At 34.2% G+C, this 17,473-nt stretch overlaps 3 protein-coding genes across 6 annotated transcripts; all 3 read left to right on the top strand.

Annotated features, from left to right (window-relative positions):
• The first annotated feature begins 570 nt into the window (after nucleotides 1-570).
• On the top strand, nucleotides 571-9,901 carry ercc1 (excision repair cross-complementation group 1). Of its 2 annotated transcripts, NM_001103138.1 has the most exons (9): nucleotides 571-784; nucleotides 2,497-2,877; nucleotides 4,882-4,985; nucleotides 7,005-7,104; nucleotides 7,290-7,366; nucleotides 7,561-7,660; nucleotides 7,753-7,824; nucleotides 9,459-9,527; nucleotides 9,635-9,901. In NM_001103138.1, exons 1-9 carry the CDS (start codon nucleotides 722-724, stop codon nucleotides 9,695-9,697), a joined length of 1,029 nt encoding a protein of 342 aa, NP_001096608.1. In that variant the 5' UTR covers nucleotides 571-721; the 3' UTR covers nucleotides 9,698-9,901. The 2 variants fall into 2 exon arrangements, with proteins under 2 accessions (NP_001096608.1, XP_073767505.1); XM_073911404.1 differs by lacking the exons at nucleotides 7,005-7,104; nucleotides 7,290-7,366; nucleotides 7,561-7,660; ... (1 more) ...; nucleotides 9,459-9,527; nucleotides 9,635-9,901 and adding an exon at nucleotides 5,624-5,735 and having other exon boundaries at nucleotides 606-784.
• Nucleotides 9,902-11,407: 1,506 nt separating this feature from the next.
• Nucleotides 11,408-14,199, top strand: gzm3.4 (granzyme 3, tandem duplicate 4). Of its 3 annotated transcripts, none has more exons than XM_073911402.1 (5): nucleotides 11,408-12,319; nucleotides 12,503-12,650; nucleotides 13,316-13,460; nucleotides 13,545-13,802; nucleotides 13,902-14,199. In XM_073911402.1, the coding sequence occupies exons 1-5, from the start codon at nucleotides 12,277-12,279 to the stop codon at nucleotides 14,049-14,051; spliced, it is 744 nt and encodes a 247-aa protein (XP_073767503.1). In that variant the 5' UTR covers nucleotides 11,408-12,276; the 3' UTR covers nucleotides 14,052-14,199. The 3 variants fall into 3 exon arrangements, with proteins under 3 accessions (XP_073767503.1, XP_073767504.1, NP_001108167.1); XM_073911403.1 differs by having other exon boundaries at nucleotides 12,105-12,319; nucleotides 12,503-12,576; NM_001114695.1 differs by lacking the exon at nucleotides 11,408-12,319 and having other exon boundaries at nucleotides 12,448-12,650; nucleotides 13,902-14,051.
• Nucleotides 14,200-15,648: 1,449 nt separating this feature from the next.
• On the top strand, nucleotides 15,649-17,408 carry gzm3.3 (granzyme 3, tandem duplicate 3). Its single transcript, NM_001114694.1, has 5 exons — nucleotides 15,649-15,734; nucleotides 16,425-16,572; nucleotides 16,653-16,821; nucleotides 16,898-17,158; nucleotides 17,259-17,408. Exons 1-5 carry the CDS (start codon nucleotides 15,689-15,691, stop codon nucleotides 17,406-17,408), a joined length of 774 nt encoding a protein of 257 aa, NP_001108166.1. The 5' UTR covers nucleotides 15,649-15,688.
• Nucleotides 17,409-17,473: the final 65 nt, after the last annotated feature.

Genomic DNA, 17,473 nt, shown 5'->3' with positions numbered 1-17,473 from the left:
TGCCATAATTTATTTCATTTTGAAGCTGTATATTGAGATGTGTTGGAATTGACATTGTTTATTTCACGATAGAAAACAACTTTTCTCTTCTTATCTAAGTTTGTCCTCTTACAGATCTTAAAACTAGACAAACTGTTTAAACGTATGAGGCTATGTTACAATTATTTTGAACACATTTTTTTACTCAATTTCACAAGGCTAAAAGTGCCTGTAGTTGAAGAATGGCCCATATATACTATAGATTGTTTTTACAGAGTTCAGAGTTCATACACATTTTGCCTCATTATACAGAACATTTTATTCAACAGAATTTTGGCTCTAATATATCAAACAAACAAAACCAAACTAAAAAAAACAAACCCAAATCTGGTATGTTCATTAAACTAACACGTGTAATACAAAATCTGTTTGCAATTCCTAATATAATCAGTCGACTGGGGAGGTTTAAAGTTCTTTCACTTTTTTTTTACCCCATTCAAGTGTCTTGCCTTAAAATATGTTACAATTGTTATCATTGGTCGGTCGATGGGAGGAAAAGTGATAAATACCGTTTTGGCGCCATCTGTCGTCGAATAGTATTAGGGAGCCTCTCAGAGTCGAACGATGTTTCTGTGTGTAACACTTTTGCCTGATTGGTTCGACTGTTTGTTTCGACGCGATGGCGGCAGATGTGATCATGTTTGGTTCCTCTGTGTTGTGCTACCATTGATAACTAACAAAAATGGAAAAAAAGAAGTTTAATATCAATTTGGACGATTCAGCGTTCTCAAAGGACAGAAGTCCGGTGGGTTTTGATGTCTTTCTATGATTAACCGACTAACGTCATAGTGTTTTGTTATAACTCAGCTCAATGTCTTGGTTGTTTTTATATTTTGTCTGGGGGATTTATGTAAAGTGAACTTTACCCCCGTGCAGCATGTGGTAGTAAACCAACCCACAAACACTACTGGAAGGACTACTTTCACACTTCAAGCTTACCCGCAAAGTGTTGATTTCTCAAATAACAATCTTGCACGCTGAAGTCAATTCCCAGAAGTATTCACAACCACATTTGATCGTTCATTTGATTTGTGTATGGGTCTGAAATTGGATCTGAAATTGATTAAAAAATAACAATAATAGAGTTAATAATTAGAGGCAGTAATGATAGTAACTGGTGTGAGTTTCATGAATTTAACCTTTTCCTTACAGAAGAGAAATAAATAGATAGACTTTAAATACAATACCGATTAACTTAAGTAAATTGTTTAATGTGTGGTTAAGTTTAAAACAGCAACAACAATTTTATGTTTCATGTAACCTAAATGTCTGTTTAAAACCCACCAAAAAGCCTAATTGTAGCCTACAGTTAATATTATTATTTCACACTTATTTTTAAACCTAGTGCGTTTTAAAATGCGTGTCACGTCTTGTCCGTGCTTTAACTAAATAATAATCATTTTACGTTTTAATCAGTTATGGTCTTTGACTTTTTTTTTAAAATGTAGACTGACAATCCTAATGAAAGTCTACGAAGGGGTGCATTTCTCGGCACAACACCTGTTAAGGAAACACTTAACATTAGTAGTTAGTCTGTCTTCGGTGTTGTGGGACATTCTTTGATTATTTACTAACCTTTTTTATCTTTGTCACACGATCCCTTAAATTAACGGATCAGGGGTTTTATGGCGAGAACTTTATACATATTTCCCATTTTATTAAGTATGTATTTTACCTCTTAGTAAACAAGTAGGTAACAACATGTTGAAATTTAACTATTAAAATTTTTCTGTCTTTAGAAGATAATCATTTTCACAAAATACTTTGTTCAAATCATCACAGTATTTACATTAATTCCATACACATTTCATTTGTACTTTGAATGTTTCTGTCTTAGACTAGGTTAAAACAATATTATATATACAATTGAAGTCAGAATTATTAGCCAGCCTTTGAATTTATTATTATTATTTTTAATATTTCCCAAATGATTTTTAACAGAGCAAGGACATTTTCACAGTTTGCCTGATAATATTTTTTCTTCTGGAGAAAGTCTTATTTGTTTTATTTCGACTAGGATAAAAGCAGTTTAGAATTTAAAAAAAAAAATGTCACTTTAAGAATTGTCTTGTAAAATCATCATGGCGAAGATAAAAGTAATCAGTTATTAGAGATCAGTTATTGAAACTATTATGTTTAGAAATGTGATGGGGAAAAAATCTTCTCACCGTTAAACCGAAATTGGGGAAAAAATAAACAGTGGGGCTTATAATTCAAGGGGGCTAATAATTATGTGTTTTTATTATGTAATATTATTTATGTAATTAAATTTGCTGCATTTTAGACCTAGATATCTAATAAAGTCAAAATATACTAAATAATTTCAGCAACTGCTTTAATCTGACCTTCATAAGGAATTAGTTGCAAGAAATCTGTGAACTTTAGTAATAAAATAAAAAGCCATGTAAAATTGATGTGACAGTGAAATTTAACATGTAATCTGTGTCCTTCACACAGGCGAAGGTGTCTTTGTTCAAATCCAAAAATGATCACGTAGAGGCCTCATCTGTTCCAGCTCCTGGCCAACCACTGTCCTATGCAGAGTTTGTTGTTCAGAACAAACACAAGGGCCATCAGGGAGCCCATGGATCAGAGAAACAAACATCTGCTGCCCAAAGTAGAAATAACGCTCCAGGACAAAGCAGTGCAAACATAGCTGTAATTGAATCAGTTAATACGTCCTCCACAGACTCAGAAAAACCTGAGACTGAACAGCAGGGTCTATCAGAGGGACCTACAGAAGATCAGACCAAAGGGGAAGGTCAGAGTTCAGAGAGTTTTGTGGTTCCTCCTCATCTCTTAGGATCTGGAAACAGTATTATTGTCAGTCCTCGACAGGTCAGTATCTTGCATGCACATTTTCATCTTTAGCATTGTATTTTCGTTTATGTGAAGTAGCATAATATGAATAGAATAATGAACTTAACATATTCACTTGGTTCTTTAATTTTGTGTCAGTGTGTTACAAACCCCGGATGTTAGTCTAGGGAATTGGGTTTGACATTTATGTACAATTAAAATAAATTTATATTTACAGTAAGTGAAGTGCAAAAGACAACCAAAGCAGATATACCAAAACTGTGATTTTTATTTACAAATCCCAAGGTTAACAATAACAAATAATCAGAAATAAAGAAAAAGCAAAAATATACTATTTACGATATATACAATATTGGCACAAAGACGGAAAAACAAGAGAGTGGCAGAAGGGATGTTGGCAGCGCTAAAGAAAAGAACAAAACCCAAACAATGTCTAACTCCCCAGAAACATCCAGCTAACTAAGTAAAAGAAAACTAAAAAAAATAAACACACAAAGAGTCTTTCAAGCCCTAAATATCCTTCTCTATCTATTCAAATAGTACAAGGGGTGGCGCTCACCCCTAACCTAATTAGCTAAAGAGAATTATGAGGGAGTCTATATCTATACAAATGATCTCACCCGCTGATTTACTTGTTTTCACTTAAATGAAATGCATATTTTACTTTTGAGACCAGGCCTGACAAAACTGTATTTACTTGATGCTGAACTTATAACTCTAGGTTGACTCGATTGAAGAATTTTTAAGTCAAGTCTAGCTTTTCTGTCATTTCACTACCTGTGTGGACATACAGAGAAACAAAATGTCTTGTCCCGCAGGACAATGGTGCTACAGTACATAGATGAATCATAATTACAAACACAACACTGGACATAAAAGCCATTTACATATACTACAACATAAACTATGAATAAACTTAAACTTTACACATAAGACAGGCAATACAAGTACTTTTACATAAGACTGAACAATGCCACTCAAGCATTGTCAATCACTATATATATATAATCACTCACTATAAAACATTTTTTGTTAGAATATGAAACTTCGAGGACAGCTAGACAAGAATTTTATACAGAGAGTACTTTGATGCATGTTTAAAAAATTATTTATTATGTATTGAAGTGAAATCATATTAATGTCCAGATTACCACATTTATTGTCTCTATTAGAAGAAAGGGATCTATCTATCTATCTATCTATCTATCTATCTATCTATCTATCTATCTATCTATCTATCTATCTATCTGTCTGTCTGTCTGTCTGTCTGTCTGTCTGTCTGTCTGTCTGTCTGTCTGTCTGTCTGTCTGTCTGTCTCTCTCTCTCTCTCTCTCTCTCTCTCTCTCTCTCTCTCTCTCTCTCTCTCTCCCCCTCTCCCTCTCCCTCTGTCTGTCATCTATCTCCCTCCCTGTGTGTATGCGTGTGCGTGTGCGTGTATGTGTATGTGTATAAATAATATGTATACATAATGGGACCCTGTATTTTAAGCCATATTTCATCAGTTCATACTCCAAAAACACTTCCCGAGGATCGGATAAAATCTTGTTGGCTTGCTGAATCATGCTTGACTCAAAAGTATCTTGTAAAGAACCAAGTGTCTGAATTACTATAATTGTTCCTGGCACGCTTATCAAGTTATTTGTTTAATTTCTCATTTTTACTGTTACATTTTCAAATCAAACAATGATTCGGTATCTTAAACTGACTCCTGTCACATCATCCAGTTTTTAAATGAAGGTTTCTTATTATTAAAAACAAAAAAACAAAATCCAAAATCACATAGCCCTGTATGAAAATGTGTATGAAAAAAAGTATGACAAAATGAGTAAAAAAACAAACAAACAAATGAAATCTATTGGGGGCAAACACTTTTTCACACCACTGTGTGCTGTTCTTGCCATTAAATAGTTATAAGTTGCTGACATGGCACTAAACAAACAAACAATGTTGTTGTATGTTAATTAGCTGTTAATCTAACATTAAATCAATGTTATTTATTGATTTTTTTTTATCTGTCTGCAGAGGGGCAACCCTATCCTGAAATTTGTGAGAAATGTTCCTTGGGAGTTTGGAGAGGTGGTGCCAGACTATGTTTTAGGAAGGACAACATGTGCACTTTTTCTCAGGTTGGTTTTTGAGTCAATGAACTGTACCATTGAAAAGATGAATTCTTAAAAAAGAATTTCAATCAATATTCAAATAATTACAGAAATCAATTGAAATAATTTGTTCAAAAAAAAAAAAAATATATATATATATAAATATAAATCAACAAAAAAGCTAGCTGTCTGTAATTACACACCACGATAATTATGGATGCACTGTTTTTACTCTGCTCATTTGAGGTCAGTTGCAAATCAGTTTTTTTGGCTTCTAATACACTGAATCATGGAGGAAAAAATGAATAAGCTGCAAATTTAAGTTTAGGGTATTGGCACATGTTTTATAACTATAGCCTTTACTCTGCTTAGTTCAACATTCCTCATTTTTAAGTTTAAACTGAATATTTGAATATGTATTTTATGCTTACACAGAATCATATATTTATATTTCAAATACTTGAATATTTGTTTTTGCATGTGAGACTTTTTTTATAAGACTTATTATTGAATGTCTGTGCAGGTGTCATCACAACAGGAAACGTTTATTCTTGTTAAATGTAACAACATATTAAGTGTTCTGAGTGTTACAATGCAAATATAAAAGCCTGGCTGAAAGCAAGAGTAGAGGCACTTCAAGCTCATTTTTCTATTGGGTTTGTCAGGTGTGAAACCACAATGTCATCCAACATGCTTTGCAAAGAAAGAAGTGAGGATTCCAGCAAGCAAACACACTGTGGTCAACAGTTGTCATTAGTATGACAATAATGTCTAATCTATGTAGAATCAACTGAGAAATGCAAATTAACCTAATTATTGAAATTACTTTGTGTGAGTGTGTGTGTGTGTTTGTGTGTGTGTGTTTGTGTTTGTGTGTTTGTGTGTGTTTGTGTGTGTGTGTGTGTGTGTGTGTGTGTGTGTGTGTGTGTTTGTGTGTTTGTGTGTTTGTGTGTTTGTGTGTTTGTGTGTGTGTGTGTGTGTGTGTGTGTGTGTGTGTGTGTGTGTGTGTGTGTGTGTGTGTGACAGTTCAATTTAAATGCTGGTATATGGCAAAATGTTGCTTTTGTGTTATGCTAGAACAAGCTTTTATTTGGAATTTTAAACTAGAATTGAGTTGTATCATACATTAGAATAATGCACAAGTATTACCATGCTGGTTCCGTAGAAGGGACCACAACAAATTTCATAATTTTTCAACCGCAGGTGGCATCATGTTCCAGGTGTAATTGCTAATTCATTAAATATTTAATTTAAGTGATTTGTTCAAAATTACTGATTCAGTTAAACAAATCAAGTGACTGTATTTTTATGAATTTAATCACTAGCCAGGTTTCAAACCTAACTTAAAGCAAGTCTTTGCAAAGTTGGCTGAAAGCTAAAAAGAATGTTTAATAATCGAATATATATTATCCACGTCAAAGACAATAGAATACACAATACATGTCACTCTTATAGTTTTGAGTGGGAAAAAGGTAACGATCAATATGGCAAATGAAGCCCCGCCTTCTAGTACAGGAGCCAATCATCGATCACTAAAGTCTGGCGATTCTTCGGTTCAGAGGCTCGGACCAGACAGAAATTTCTGCCGATTTTGTTTGATTCGAACATTTTTTGTTTAGAAATGTTTAAGTTTCAGTATTGTGATTACACACACATGCTCATATGGAAAAAAATTTACTTGCATGACGTTACTTAAATGCATAATATTCTACATATATTAAAAACAAAGAAAGTCATTGAGGGATAGTTAGTGCTATGATAACCTGATTTATAAAGTCATTCTAACTTAATTCTAATAGGCTTCATCATGCAGTCAATGCTGCAAAAAATACTGTAAAAAAGACAATAGACGTCAATAGAATGTCTACAGGTGTATTCCAAAAAGCTTCATCTGGTCATATAATATAGAACACATAAACATTTACATAAAATAATTACAGAAATATTCAGTCTTGTGGTTTCATTTACTGAATTGCAAATGTTCTTGTATTCATTTTGGGAAAGCATTTGATATTTTAGTTTGCGATATCTTTTCTTTAACCACAGTGTGCGTTACCATAATCTGAACCCAAACTATGTCCATGAGCGTCTAAAACAGCTGGGCCAGAGTTTCAGTCTCAGAATTCTGCTTGTCCAGGTGGACGTGGTGAGTATGTCTGTTTCAATCATGAACTCACTCATATTTCCTGTCATTTGTTCTTTCTTTAATGATTAGTTTTAGTTAAGTGGTTCAAAATTAAATGATAAGTACATCATCATGCTCAGAATGAAAAATTTTTAAGCTTTTCATTCAGTTAATAATGTTTTATTTCTCTGGACATCATTGATCAGAAAGACCCTCATCATGCACTGAAAGAGCTTGCACGAATATGCATCATGGCTGACTGTACCCTCATCTTGGCCTGGAGGTAACCGGATGGCTCAAAATAAACAAGCGAGAGGCTTGCAAGGCTTGCTTTTATTAGAGGCTTGCAAGTTTTTAAGTGCCTTGTTTAAAAAAAAAGGTGTTAAAGTTCCTGTTGTTTTTTTGTGCTTTAATTTGCTTTAACCTGTTTGTTTGTTTGTTTGTTTGTTTGTTTGTTTGTTTGTTTGTTTGTGCAAGTCCTGAAGAAGCAGGCCGTTATCTTGAAACCTATAAATCCTATGAGAAGAAGCCTGCAGATCTACTTAAAGAGCAAGTAGAGAAAAATTACCTGTCCCAGGTTAATATATTAATAAATCTAAATGTATAATGTATTCTTCATTTGGGAATGCACCTGACACAGAATTACATCCTATTTTTATTTTTTGATAGGTTACAGATTGTTTAACCACAGTTAAGTCTGTCAATAAGACTGATGCCATGACTCTTCTGTCTACGTTTTCTGTAAGGAAGGTTTTTTCATGCTACATTTATTAATTATTTGACAAATATCATGTAGCTGAACTGTTCCTAATAGATATTGTATTAGTATATTAGCATACTATAAAGATTTCTGAAGGATCATAGGATGCTGTAAAGAGTAATGACGCTAAAAAATCACTTTCTGTTGATTCTGTTGAAGTCTTACAAATAAATCAAAATCTAAAATATATTAAAATGCAATTATTTTTTTTAATGTTATAATATTTTGCTAAATTACAGGTTACCTTTTAATAGTAATATTAATGATTATTCTTATTATTTACAGTGCATCCGGAAAGTATTCATAGCGCTTCACTTTTTTTTTTTTTTAACATTTTTATGTTACAGCCTTATTCCAAAATGGATTAAATTCATTAATTTCCTCGAAATTCTACAGACAATACCCCATAATGACAATGTGAAAAAATATTTTTTTTATATTGTTGCAAATTTATTAAAAATAAAACACCTGCAAAATCACACGTGCATAAGTATTGACTGGCTTTGCTCAATACTTTGTTGATGCACCTTTGGCAGCAATTACATTATTGAATATGATGCCACAAGCTTGGCACACCTGTCTTTGAGAATTTTTGCCCATTTCTTTGCAGTACCTCTCAAGCTCTATTAGGTCGGATGGAAAGTAATGTTGTACAGCCCTTTTCAGATCTCTCCAGAGATGTTCAATAGGATTTAGGTCTGGGCTTTGGCTGGGCCACTCAAGGACATTCACGGAGTTGTTGTGAAGCCACTCCATTTATATTTTGGCAGTGTGCTTTGGGTCATTGTCCTGCTAGAAGATGAACCGTCGCCCCAGTCTGAGGCCAAGAGCACTCTGAAGCAGGTTTCCATTCAGGATGTCTCTGTACATTGCTGCATTCATCTTTCCCTCTATCCTGACTAGTCTTCCAGTTCCTGCTGCTGAAGAACAATCCCACAGTATAATGCTGCCACCACCATGCTTCACTTTTGGGATGGTATTGGCCTGGTGATGAGTGGTGCCTGGTTTTCTGAGAGTCCTGGCCACTCTACCATACAGGTCTGATTGGTGAATGCTGCACAGATCACCTCCCTGACTAAGGCGCTTCTCCCCCGATCACTCAGCTTAGATGGCTGGCCAGCTCTAGGAAGAGTCCTGGTGGTTCCAAACATCTTCCACGTACTGATGATGGAGGCCATTGTGTTCATTAGAACTGTCTGAGCAGTAGAAATTTTTCTGTTACCTTTCTCAGCCTTGTCCCTTGAGACAATCCAGTCTCAGAGGTCTACAGACAATTTCTTTGTCTTCATGCTAGGTTTGTGCTTTGACATGCACTGTCAACCCTGGGACCTTATATAGATAGGTGTATGCCTTTTCAAATCGTGTCCAATCAACTGCATTTGCCACAGGTGAACTCCAATTAAGCTGCTGAAACATCTTAAGAATGATCAGTGGAAACAGATTATACCTGAGCTCAATTTAGAGCTTCTCAGCAAAGGCCGTAAAAAAAGTGAAGCACAATGAATACTTTTCCGGATGCACTGTATAATTGGTGAAACCTTACTCCTTTTATGTAATAAAATCTTAAAGTACTTTCGAAATACTTGCATGTTCTTATTGCATTTTATCTCTTCAGTCATTGGAGGGCATCATTAAAGCTTCAAAGGAGGAACTTGTTTTATGTCCAGGACTCGGTCCACAAAAGGTGTGTAAAGACATTTGAATATTTTACAATAACAATAAGCCATCTTCACACTTTTTACCTCTCTAAGAGTATGTCTCAATTACCATTACTCTTTTTGGTTCATTTAGGCAAGAAGGCTTTATGACGTATTGCATCAGCCCTTCATAAAGACCAAGAAGAAGGAAAGTTGATCATTTTAAGCTGCGTTACAGAAAATGGATTTAGAAAAAGTGTCTGGGACCATCTGAGACCATCAGGCGTGAGAGTTTTTGCTGTTTTTGGCATAAACAGTCTCTAAATGTTATATTATTAGGCTTTGTTTTTCTGTAAGTCTAATATTTTTTTGTATATCATTTTTCATGTGATCAATAAATATCCATAATATTTAGATGTAATCATTTGCTATGTTTTTATTTTCGAGTAGGAGGGGAGATTCCGTTACAACTCCATGATTCTATTTGCAATTGGAATAAACCTGTAAAAAACACCTGCCATATAAGAAAAAAATTATAAATGGAAACTTGAGGACTGTCTCAAATGATTTGAGTGTATGGGCAAACTGACTCATTGTCAACTCGAATGTATTTGTGGACCAAATGTTCATGGCCAACACAAATGAAAACCTCACAAGTCAGTCAGGTGGGAGGTTTAGATTATAGGCAAAGGTGAATAGCAATCTTCATATGCCCCTGTCATATAATTTGCCATACATTATGTTGCTTTTATAACCTCAAAAGGCAAAAAAAAGACCTGTGCACACTTTATCTCATATAATGATAGTGAAATGTGACCAGCATTAAGTCCTATCACATTATGTCCTTTATGACATGTTGCATCTTCCAAGTGTTACAGTAAGGTAAATGAAGACTTATGTTTAATTTTATTTGTGCATTGATTTGGATTTTATACTGCTCATATAATTTTTAAAAGGAAAACTTGACAATTTGCCCATATACTGTAATAATTTAGTGGTCTTTAAAAAACTAAATCACACAACAAATAATGTAAGGTAGCTTTGAAATTGAGCCAGTGTTAAAGAGCCCCATTATACATTAAAAAGGGTCATATTTTGGTTTGAAGGGTTTCCAACTGTCTAATATGTATGCAAGGTCACTTTTTTTAGTCCTATAATAAGTGTTTATTTTTACCTAATTATCCCAGCGACTCCCATATGAATCATTCAGCGATTCATTTGTTTCTAAACCCCTCCTTAGCGAGAAGCTAATCTGCGTTGATTGGACCGATGACCGACTGTTGCGATTGGTCGACGCATTCAGCGCAAGACAGAGTGAAATGCCCAGCGCGGCTTATCAACAATATTGAAGTAGTCAAGGTGGATAGTGTGTGTGTGAGCATACCTGCCAACACTTTTTTTTCCCGGGAGTCTTCTGTATTTCAGATCCATCTCCAACCACCCACCCACCCATTTTAACATTTATCCCGGAAAACTCCCTTAAAAACCCCTGTGAAAACCCCGGGTCACTGCAACACTGGTATAGGATCCGATCGCAGCAGCAGCCTGAAACATGCTTCATAGTAGTTACTAACACCACAGTACACGGTTCTCATCAGTGTTATTCAGACACCTCACCCCCAAACCTAACCTTCTCAGTCTCCCGGATTTTTTTTTTGTGTGCATGAGTGCATTAAAGCAGTGCAGTTAAGCACCAGCATATTGCTCCATTCTTAACCATGAAACACATTCAGTATTAATCCACACAGCGGCAAAGGCTGAACTATTGTGAACCTTGATCGCGGCACTTGTGTAGGATCATCTGACAGTGGCCATAGCAATGACAAACGGCAGTAGATCATGAGCTCACAAACGCATTGAAATCCATAAACAAAGCAGCACGCATCGCGTTTTCAACGTGGTATTAGACGTGATATGAGAATATAAAGAGTTAACCAGATACAGTACACGTGGTTACAAGTAACAAAACCGAAATAAATACATAATTTGCAAGCTAGAGAATACAAGGATGCAGCCATTTACGTACACTTGTGAAATGGAGGAAGAAACTTATCCATGTACTAATAAAGTTCCTGTCAAGCTCTGTCTAAGTCTCATACATCAGTAGTCTTTTCTGATCCGTTCTTTAACAAACATACAACGAATCTCTCGTAGTAAGCATGCAGATTGCTGAAGCACTCATCAGAAACTGACATGAACAGCACAGCCTGGGCTATAATGCTGGGGTATTTTTCCAAAAATAAACCTCAACCACTGACTCTTTACAACCATCTTTGAGTGAAAAAAAAAAACTTTCCCCACACACTTCCAATAATATCCAGCTAAGCACAGAATCTTCATGATTTGATTAAACTGGGATCTTTTTTTCTTCCTTTTTTTCTTTGCTACTGCATATGTGGGCGGAGCCACAGGTTTCAATTTTCCCGGGTTTGCATGCACAACAGTTGGGCGGGCCTTATGTTTCGTATCCACGTCACACCGAAATGGCTGAAAACTCATTATCAAGACTATTCATTCAAACCATTATGAGTCGACTCTTTTATAGATGAATCACACTGTCCACTTTCAGATTTAAGCCTTAGCTGGATATTTCACTTGACTTCGAGCTGTGTTATACACTACATGAAAGGTCATTTTCAAAAACCCATAATAGGAGCTCTTTAATATGAGATGTTTCCTCTACACCTTTCCTACGTTTACTTTCATATGTGACTGAACATATGAGTCAGAGAGTATATAGACCCTGATGGTGGTCACTATTCATTTTCAGTTTCTGTATCAGCACATTCATTTATCATGCTGCTCAGTGTTCTTCTGCTGTCTATCTTCTCTCTGTCTGGTAAGACATTTTATATCTATGAAATACATAGATCTATTTAAATACATTTTTATTTCTTTGTATTTTTGTACTAGTGTATGAGTTTTAACTCTAAAGTTATACAGTATATGTGTATATAATTAATTGTAATGTATTATAATAATATATGTATAATCCTAATATCATATTCTGTCATTAAAACAGGAGGGATGGAGAGTGGTATTGTTGGAGGCAGAGAGGTTAAACTTCATTCCAGACCATACATGGCATCTCTGCAGGTACAAAGAAAGCATAATTGTGGAGGGATACTGATAAAGGAGGATTACGTGTTGACTTCGGCTCATTGTTGGAAGTGGGTATATGTATGCAAACATTATTTCACTCCTAAAAATCTAGGTTCTTTTCAAAGTGATGTTGTAGGGGGATAATTATTTGTTTCCACTTAAGCATATTTATGATTATTTTGTGTGTGTGTGTGTGTGTGTTTGTGAAGAACATTTAACTTTTACTTTTTCCCCTATAAGCGATTGCACGATTTAAAAAAAAAAAGGTTTTAAAAATTGTAATGCTTAAAAATAGCTGTTCTTTATTGGCATTGATGGCTCCTTGAGGAACCGTTACATTCACCATCCATTAAACAGACTTTTATTTTTATTGATATTCATTAAATTTAGCATATTTATGATTTTTTTGTCTTGTGTGTGAAGAACATTTAAATATAACTTTTCCCCACTATAAACCATTACACACTAAAAAAAGGTTTGAAAAGGTGTCGCACTTAAAAATAATTATTGCTCTTCTTCATTGGCATTGATGTCTCCTTGAGGAATCCATTATATTCCTTAAATATTAAACAGACTTTACTTTTATAGTTATAATAATGAATTAAATGAATAATTTTATTATTATACCATTTTGACAGAAGAAAGGTTCTTTAAGTCATTGTTTTAGCAGTGTTGCTATATTAAACTGTAGCAGTTATCACTACAAAATAACCTCAACATTCTATATTTTTAGGGATACAACCAACTTAGAAGTTGTTCTGGGAGCTCACAATATCAGCCAGAGAGAGAACAGTCAGCAGATAATCCAAGTCCAGAAATACATCAAACATCCTAATTATCAGAAGAAAAACCACAGTTTTGACATCATGCTACTAAAGGTCTTGTTTGTGCACATTTAAACAATTATATTTGTTTCTTTTTGTGAAACTTGTAAAGTTATTCACTGATTAATATTTTTACAGCTGAAGACCAAAGCTGTGCTAAATCATTTTGTAAATATTACAAATCTACCCAAACACGAACCGAGTATTCTTGCTCCTGTGGAATGCTCCATTGCTGGTTGGGGAATGCAAAGACCTGGAGAAGGAGCATCAAATGTTCTTCGAGAAGTCAACCTCCAACTGGAGTCCAATTCTTATTGCAAAAGTAAATGGCAGGTCTATTTCAACTCTAAGAACATGGTCTGTACTGCTTCAGATGGAAAAAAGGCTTTCTGTCAGGTATTTTGCAATGATACTTTAAATGGTTAACAAATATTTGAAAGATGTCATCTAATAGTGGCAAAATACATGCTAAATATTGAATCTGTTTCTTTTTAGGGTGACTCTGGCAGTCCTCTTTTTTGTAATTCTGAACTTTATGGAATGGCTGCATACACATATCCTAATAACTGCACATTCAAGGAGTACCCTGAGGTCTACATGAAGGTATCTGCCTTCCTACCGTGGATTAAAAAAAACATGAAGTGATTAAAATGCTGTTGTACTGTAGCTTATATGAAGATTATTTATACACCTAAATGATCTCTAATTTGTTTTATTGTGAACCCTGTAGTAAAATGATTAGGCTGTACATTTACATTTCTCAAAATTAATGTTAATAAAAAACAAAGAACCTTTTGAAAATGTTTCTTTTATGAAATGAAAACATCCCCTGGATGTTAAATGCTCTTCATAAAGCCTTTAATAACAATAAAACACTTTTAATTTTTAGAGGATAAGCCAGAAATGAATAACTACTATTTAAAGCCACAGAACATTGCTTTTAATGTTGAAATGTACTGTAAAGATGTTGATTAGCATATCGGTATTAAACAATACAAGAATACAAAAATACAATATTATGCACACACAACCAGAAAATGTAGGTTAAGCAGTTTTCTCTTTCTCCTGTAACTTTGTAATGTCAATTAAATTTTATTTAATATTTGCCTCATCAACATTCAGATATTGACTGCAAATAAATGGATATCACAAGAAGTGTTGGGCAAGTTTTTGAAAGTAATGCATTACAATATTAAGTTACTCCCCCCAAATGTAACTAGTTGCATTACTTAGTTACTTTTTTTTTTAGTAAGTAACTTTTTTAGTAAGTAATGCATTACGTTACTTTTGAGTTAACTTTACATTTTTATTACATTTTTATTATCTGGCTGAGGCTTGATCTCTTTCAGAACTTTTTTACCGTTAAAACAACACATCAAAAAATAACATTTTACATTAAAAAAATAAATAAAATTTAGGATAATGTTATAGGAAGTTCCTGACCCCAGAGCTCTACATGCCGTATATGCAGATAAATGAAAGTTTAAAGCAGTGTTTGCTACTTTTGTACTATTTGTCTTAGGTAAAATCACTGTTCATTGAGACCACAATCCCCCTTTTCTTTTTTCATTACATTCAAAATAATGAACACATTCTCTCATTGACTGCATGATTCTTCGTGAGTACTTTAGTTTTAGCTCAATTTATTTTTTTGAAAGGTAATTGATAAAACTAAAAAGTAACTCAAATTTTATTACTTATTTTTAAATGTAATGCGTTAATTTACTCGTTACTAAGCAAAGTAATATTATTATGTAACTTGCATTACTTTTAATGCATTACCCTGACCACATGCCGCCCAATTTTAATAAACATGAGATTTAAATCTAATGGACTTCTTTTTTAAATTTCTGATAGCAGTGCCTGAGTAGAGTGGTAGGTACTTTAGTACGGAACATGTAGTTAATGTTAGTTACATTTACAGTATGATATAAAGGAATATATTTCAACACATTCTCACAATGAACAATGCTAGAACATATAGTAGTTATACCTCAACATTTACTAGTGGTTTATTAAAATCTAATATTTTGCTTGTTAGTTAACATTAGTTAGTTTATTTGAGTAAAGATGAACTAACAATGACCAACTGTATTTTCATTTACTAACGTTAACAACGATGCTCCCACCTCCACCCCCCATGACTCACATTTGCAATCAGTCTGCCCACCTGGGACACACATTTGTGGTTTGAGGTGCAAAAGGCAAGATTCAAAACCAGTGAGTGGAGAGTTTGGTGACAAACAACATTTCACTTTTAATGCGCAGTTGAAGACTGAGCCATGGCTCTGTGCACTTTTCTTCTTCTCCTTGCTATTTCTTTGGCTGGTGAGTTTCATTCCTTTCTTCTTGAAATCTTTTTTTTTCAAAAGCAAAAAATTTTAGAACTATCAAACATTGGTCACACTTTACAATAAGGTAACATTAGTTAACAAATTTACTAAGTTCAATTCAAGTTCATTTGTAACGCTCTTTTTACAATAATTATCATAATCAGCTTTGCAAAATGTGCACGTCATTACATTACAGTCAAAATCAGAAAAGGTTGATGTGTATAGGATCAACAGTGTGCAGTTAATCTGCTGTTATTCAATAGTGTACTTTTTCAGAAACGTGATATCTATAGTACATTGTCAATAAAGTGGTCTGACTGTGCTGAACCAAGGATGAGCAATATTGTACAGCATTTATTAATCATAGTTTAGCATTCACTAATACATTATTAAAATCTACATTCATGTTTCTTAACATTAGTTAATGCACTGTGAGTTAACTAGAACGAAGTTTCATGAATAAATGTGATCAAAGATGAATATTGTAATTAATGTATAGTGTTTATTATTTGTTCATCTTAGTACTTACGTTAACTGACATTAACTAATGCAACCTTGCTGTAAAGGGTTACCCAAACATTTGCAAGCTACCAATTAAAGGATCTTTAAAAAAAATGTTCATAAAATACAAATTACAACATTGCATTCAGTTTCTCCCTGGTCTATGCATGTTCTTTTGACACAGGTGGGATGGATAGTGGTATTATTGGAGGAAAAGTGGCTAAAGCTCATTCAAGACCATACATGGCATCCATTCAGATCAACAAACACCACACGTGTGGAGGGATGTTGATCAGAGACGATTACGTTCTGACAGCGGCTCACTGTTTAAAGTAAGTATGAGCCTGAGTATGATCCTCAAGCCTTTTAGTTTATTTTTAAATGTACATTGCAGTTTGTAATTTGTCCACAGTCGTGGTGTGTACTCTGGTCGAGGCCACTTAGAGGTTGTTCTGGGAGCTCACAACATCAGCAAACATGAGCAAAACCAGCAGAGGATTCAAGTGAAAAAATATATCCGGCATCCCATGTTTCAACGCAACAAAGAGAAGGACTACAGCTATGATATCATGTTACTAAAGGTATTTTTATCTTCACCTAACATGCCTCAATATTATGTTTTTTTCTCTCTGTAAAATGATTTTCTCTTCTTTGCAGTTGAAGAACAAAGCCAAGATCAGCAAATTTGTCAAAGTTATTTCTCTTCCTAAAAAAAATGGGAAAATACCAGCCAATGTCAAATGCTCAGTAGCTGGCTGGGGGTTGACGAAGCCAAAGGCAGAATTGGCATCAGATGTACTGGAGGAAGTCACTCTCAAACTGCAGTTCGACTTTGAATGTAAAACAATGTGGCAGCAACATTTTAACACTGAAAGAATGATCTGTAGTGTCTCAGATGGGAAACATGCTTTTTGCCAGGTAATATTATATTATATTATATTATATTATATTATATTATATTATATTATATTATATTATATTATATTATATTATAATAATGTCATTCTTTTTTCTCTAGGGCGATTCAGGAGGTCCTCTTATCTGCAATACTAAACCCCAAGCAATTGTTTCATATACTTTTGAAGGTAACTGTATAAATAAACAGTATCCTCAGGTTTTTTTGAAAATCTCCTACTTCCTTCCCTGGATTAAAAAGAACATGAGTTAAATAAATCATTTATTAACTTTTGTAATCCAGTATCTGACTGTATTAGTTACAGTACTAGTATCCTT

The sequence above is a fragment of the Danio rerio genome, chromosome 9 (assembly GCF_049306965.1).
Source record: "Danio rerio strain Tuebingen ecotype United States chromosome 9, GRCz12tu, whole genome shotgun sequence".
Lineage (NCBI taxonomy): Eukaryota > Metazoa > Chordata > Actinopteri > Cypriniformes > Danionidae > Danio > Danio rerio.
The sequence above is the reverse complement of the archived record's forward strand: the minus strand, read 5'-3'. Positions and strand labels throughout refer to the sequence as shown.

Coding starts and splice junctions, on each gene's coding strand:
- ercc1 (NM_001103138.1), top strand. CDS start 722: ATGGAAAAAAAGAAGTTTAATATCAATTTGGACGATTCAGCGTTCTCA. Junction 7,105..7,289: donor TGCTTGTCCAGGTGGACGTG/GTGAGTATGTCT, acceptor ATCATTGATCAG/AAAGACCCTCATCATGCACT. Junction 9,528..9,634: donor CAGGACTCGGTCCACAAAAG/GTGTGTAAAGAC, acceptor TGGTTCATTTAG/GCAAGAAGGCTTTATGACGT.
- gzm3.4 (NM_001114695.1), top strand. CDS start 12,448: ATGTATTATAATAATATATGTATAATCCTAATATCATATTCTGTCATT. Junction 12,651..13,315: donor ACTTCGGCTCATTGTTGGAA/GTGGGTATATGT, acceptor CTATATTTTTAG/GGATACAACCAACTTAGAAG. Junction 13,803..13,901: donor GAAAAAAGGCTTTCTGTCAG/GTATTTTGCAAT, acceptor GTTTCTTTTTAG/GGTGACTCTGGCAGTCCTCT.
- gzm3.3 (NM_001114694.1), top strand. CDS start 15,689: ATGGCTCTGTGCACTTTTCTTCTTCTCCTTGCTATTTCTTTGGCTG. Junction 16,573..16,652: donor ACAGCGGCTCACTGTTTAAA/GTAAGTATGAGC, acceptor ATTTGTCCACAG/TCGTGGTGTGTACTCTGGTC. Junction 16,822..16,897: donor ATGATATCATGTTACTAAAG/GTATTTTTATCT, acceptor TCTTCTTTGCAG/TTGAAGAACAAAGCCAAGAT.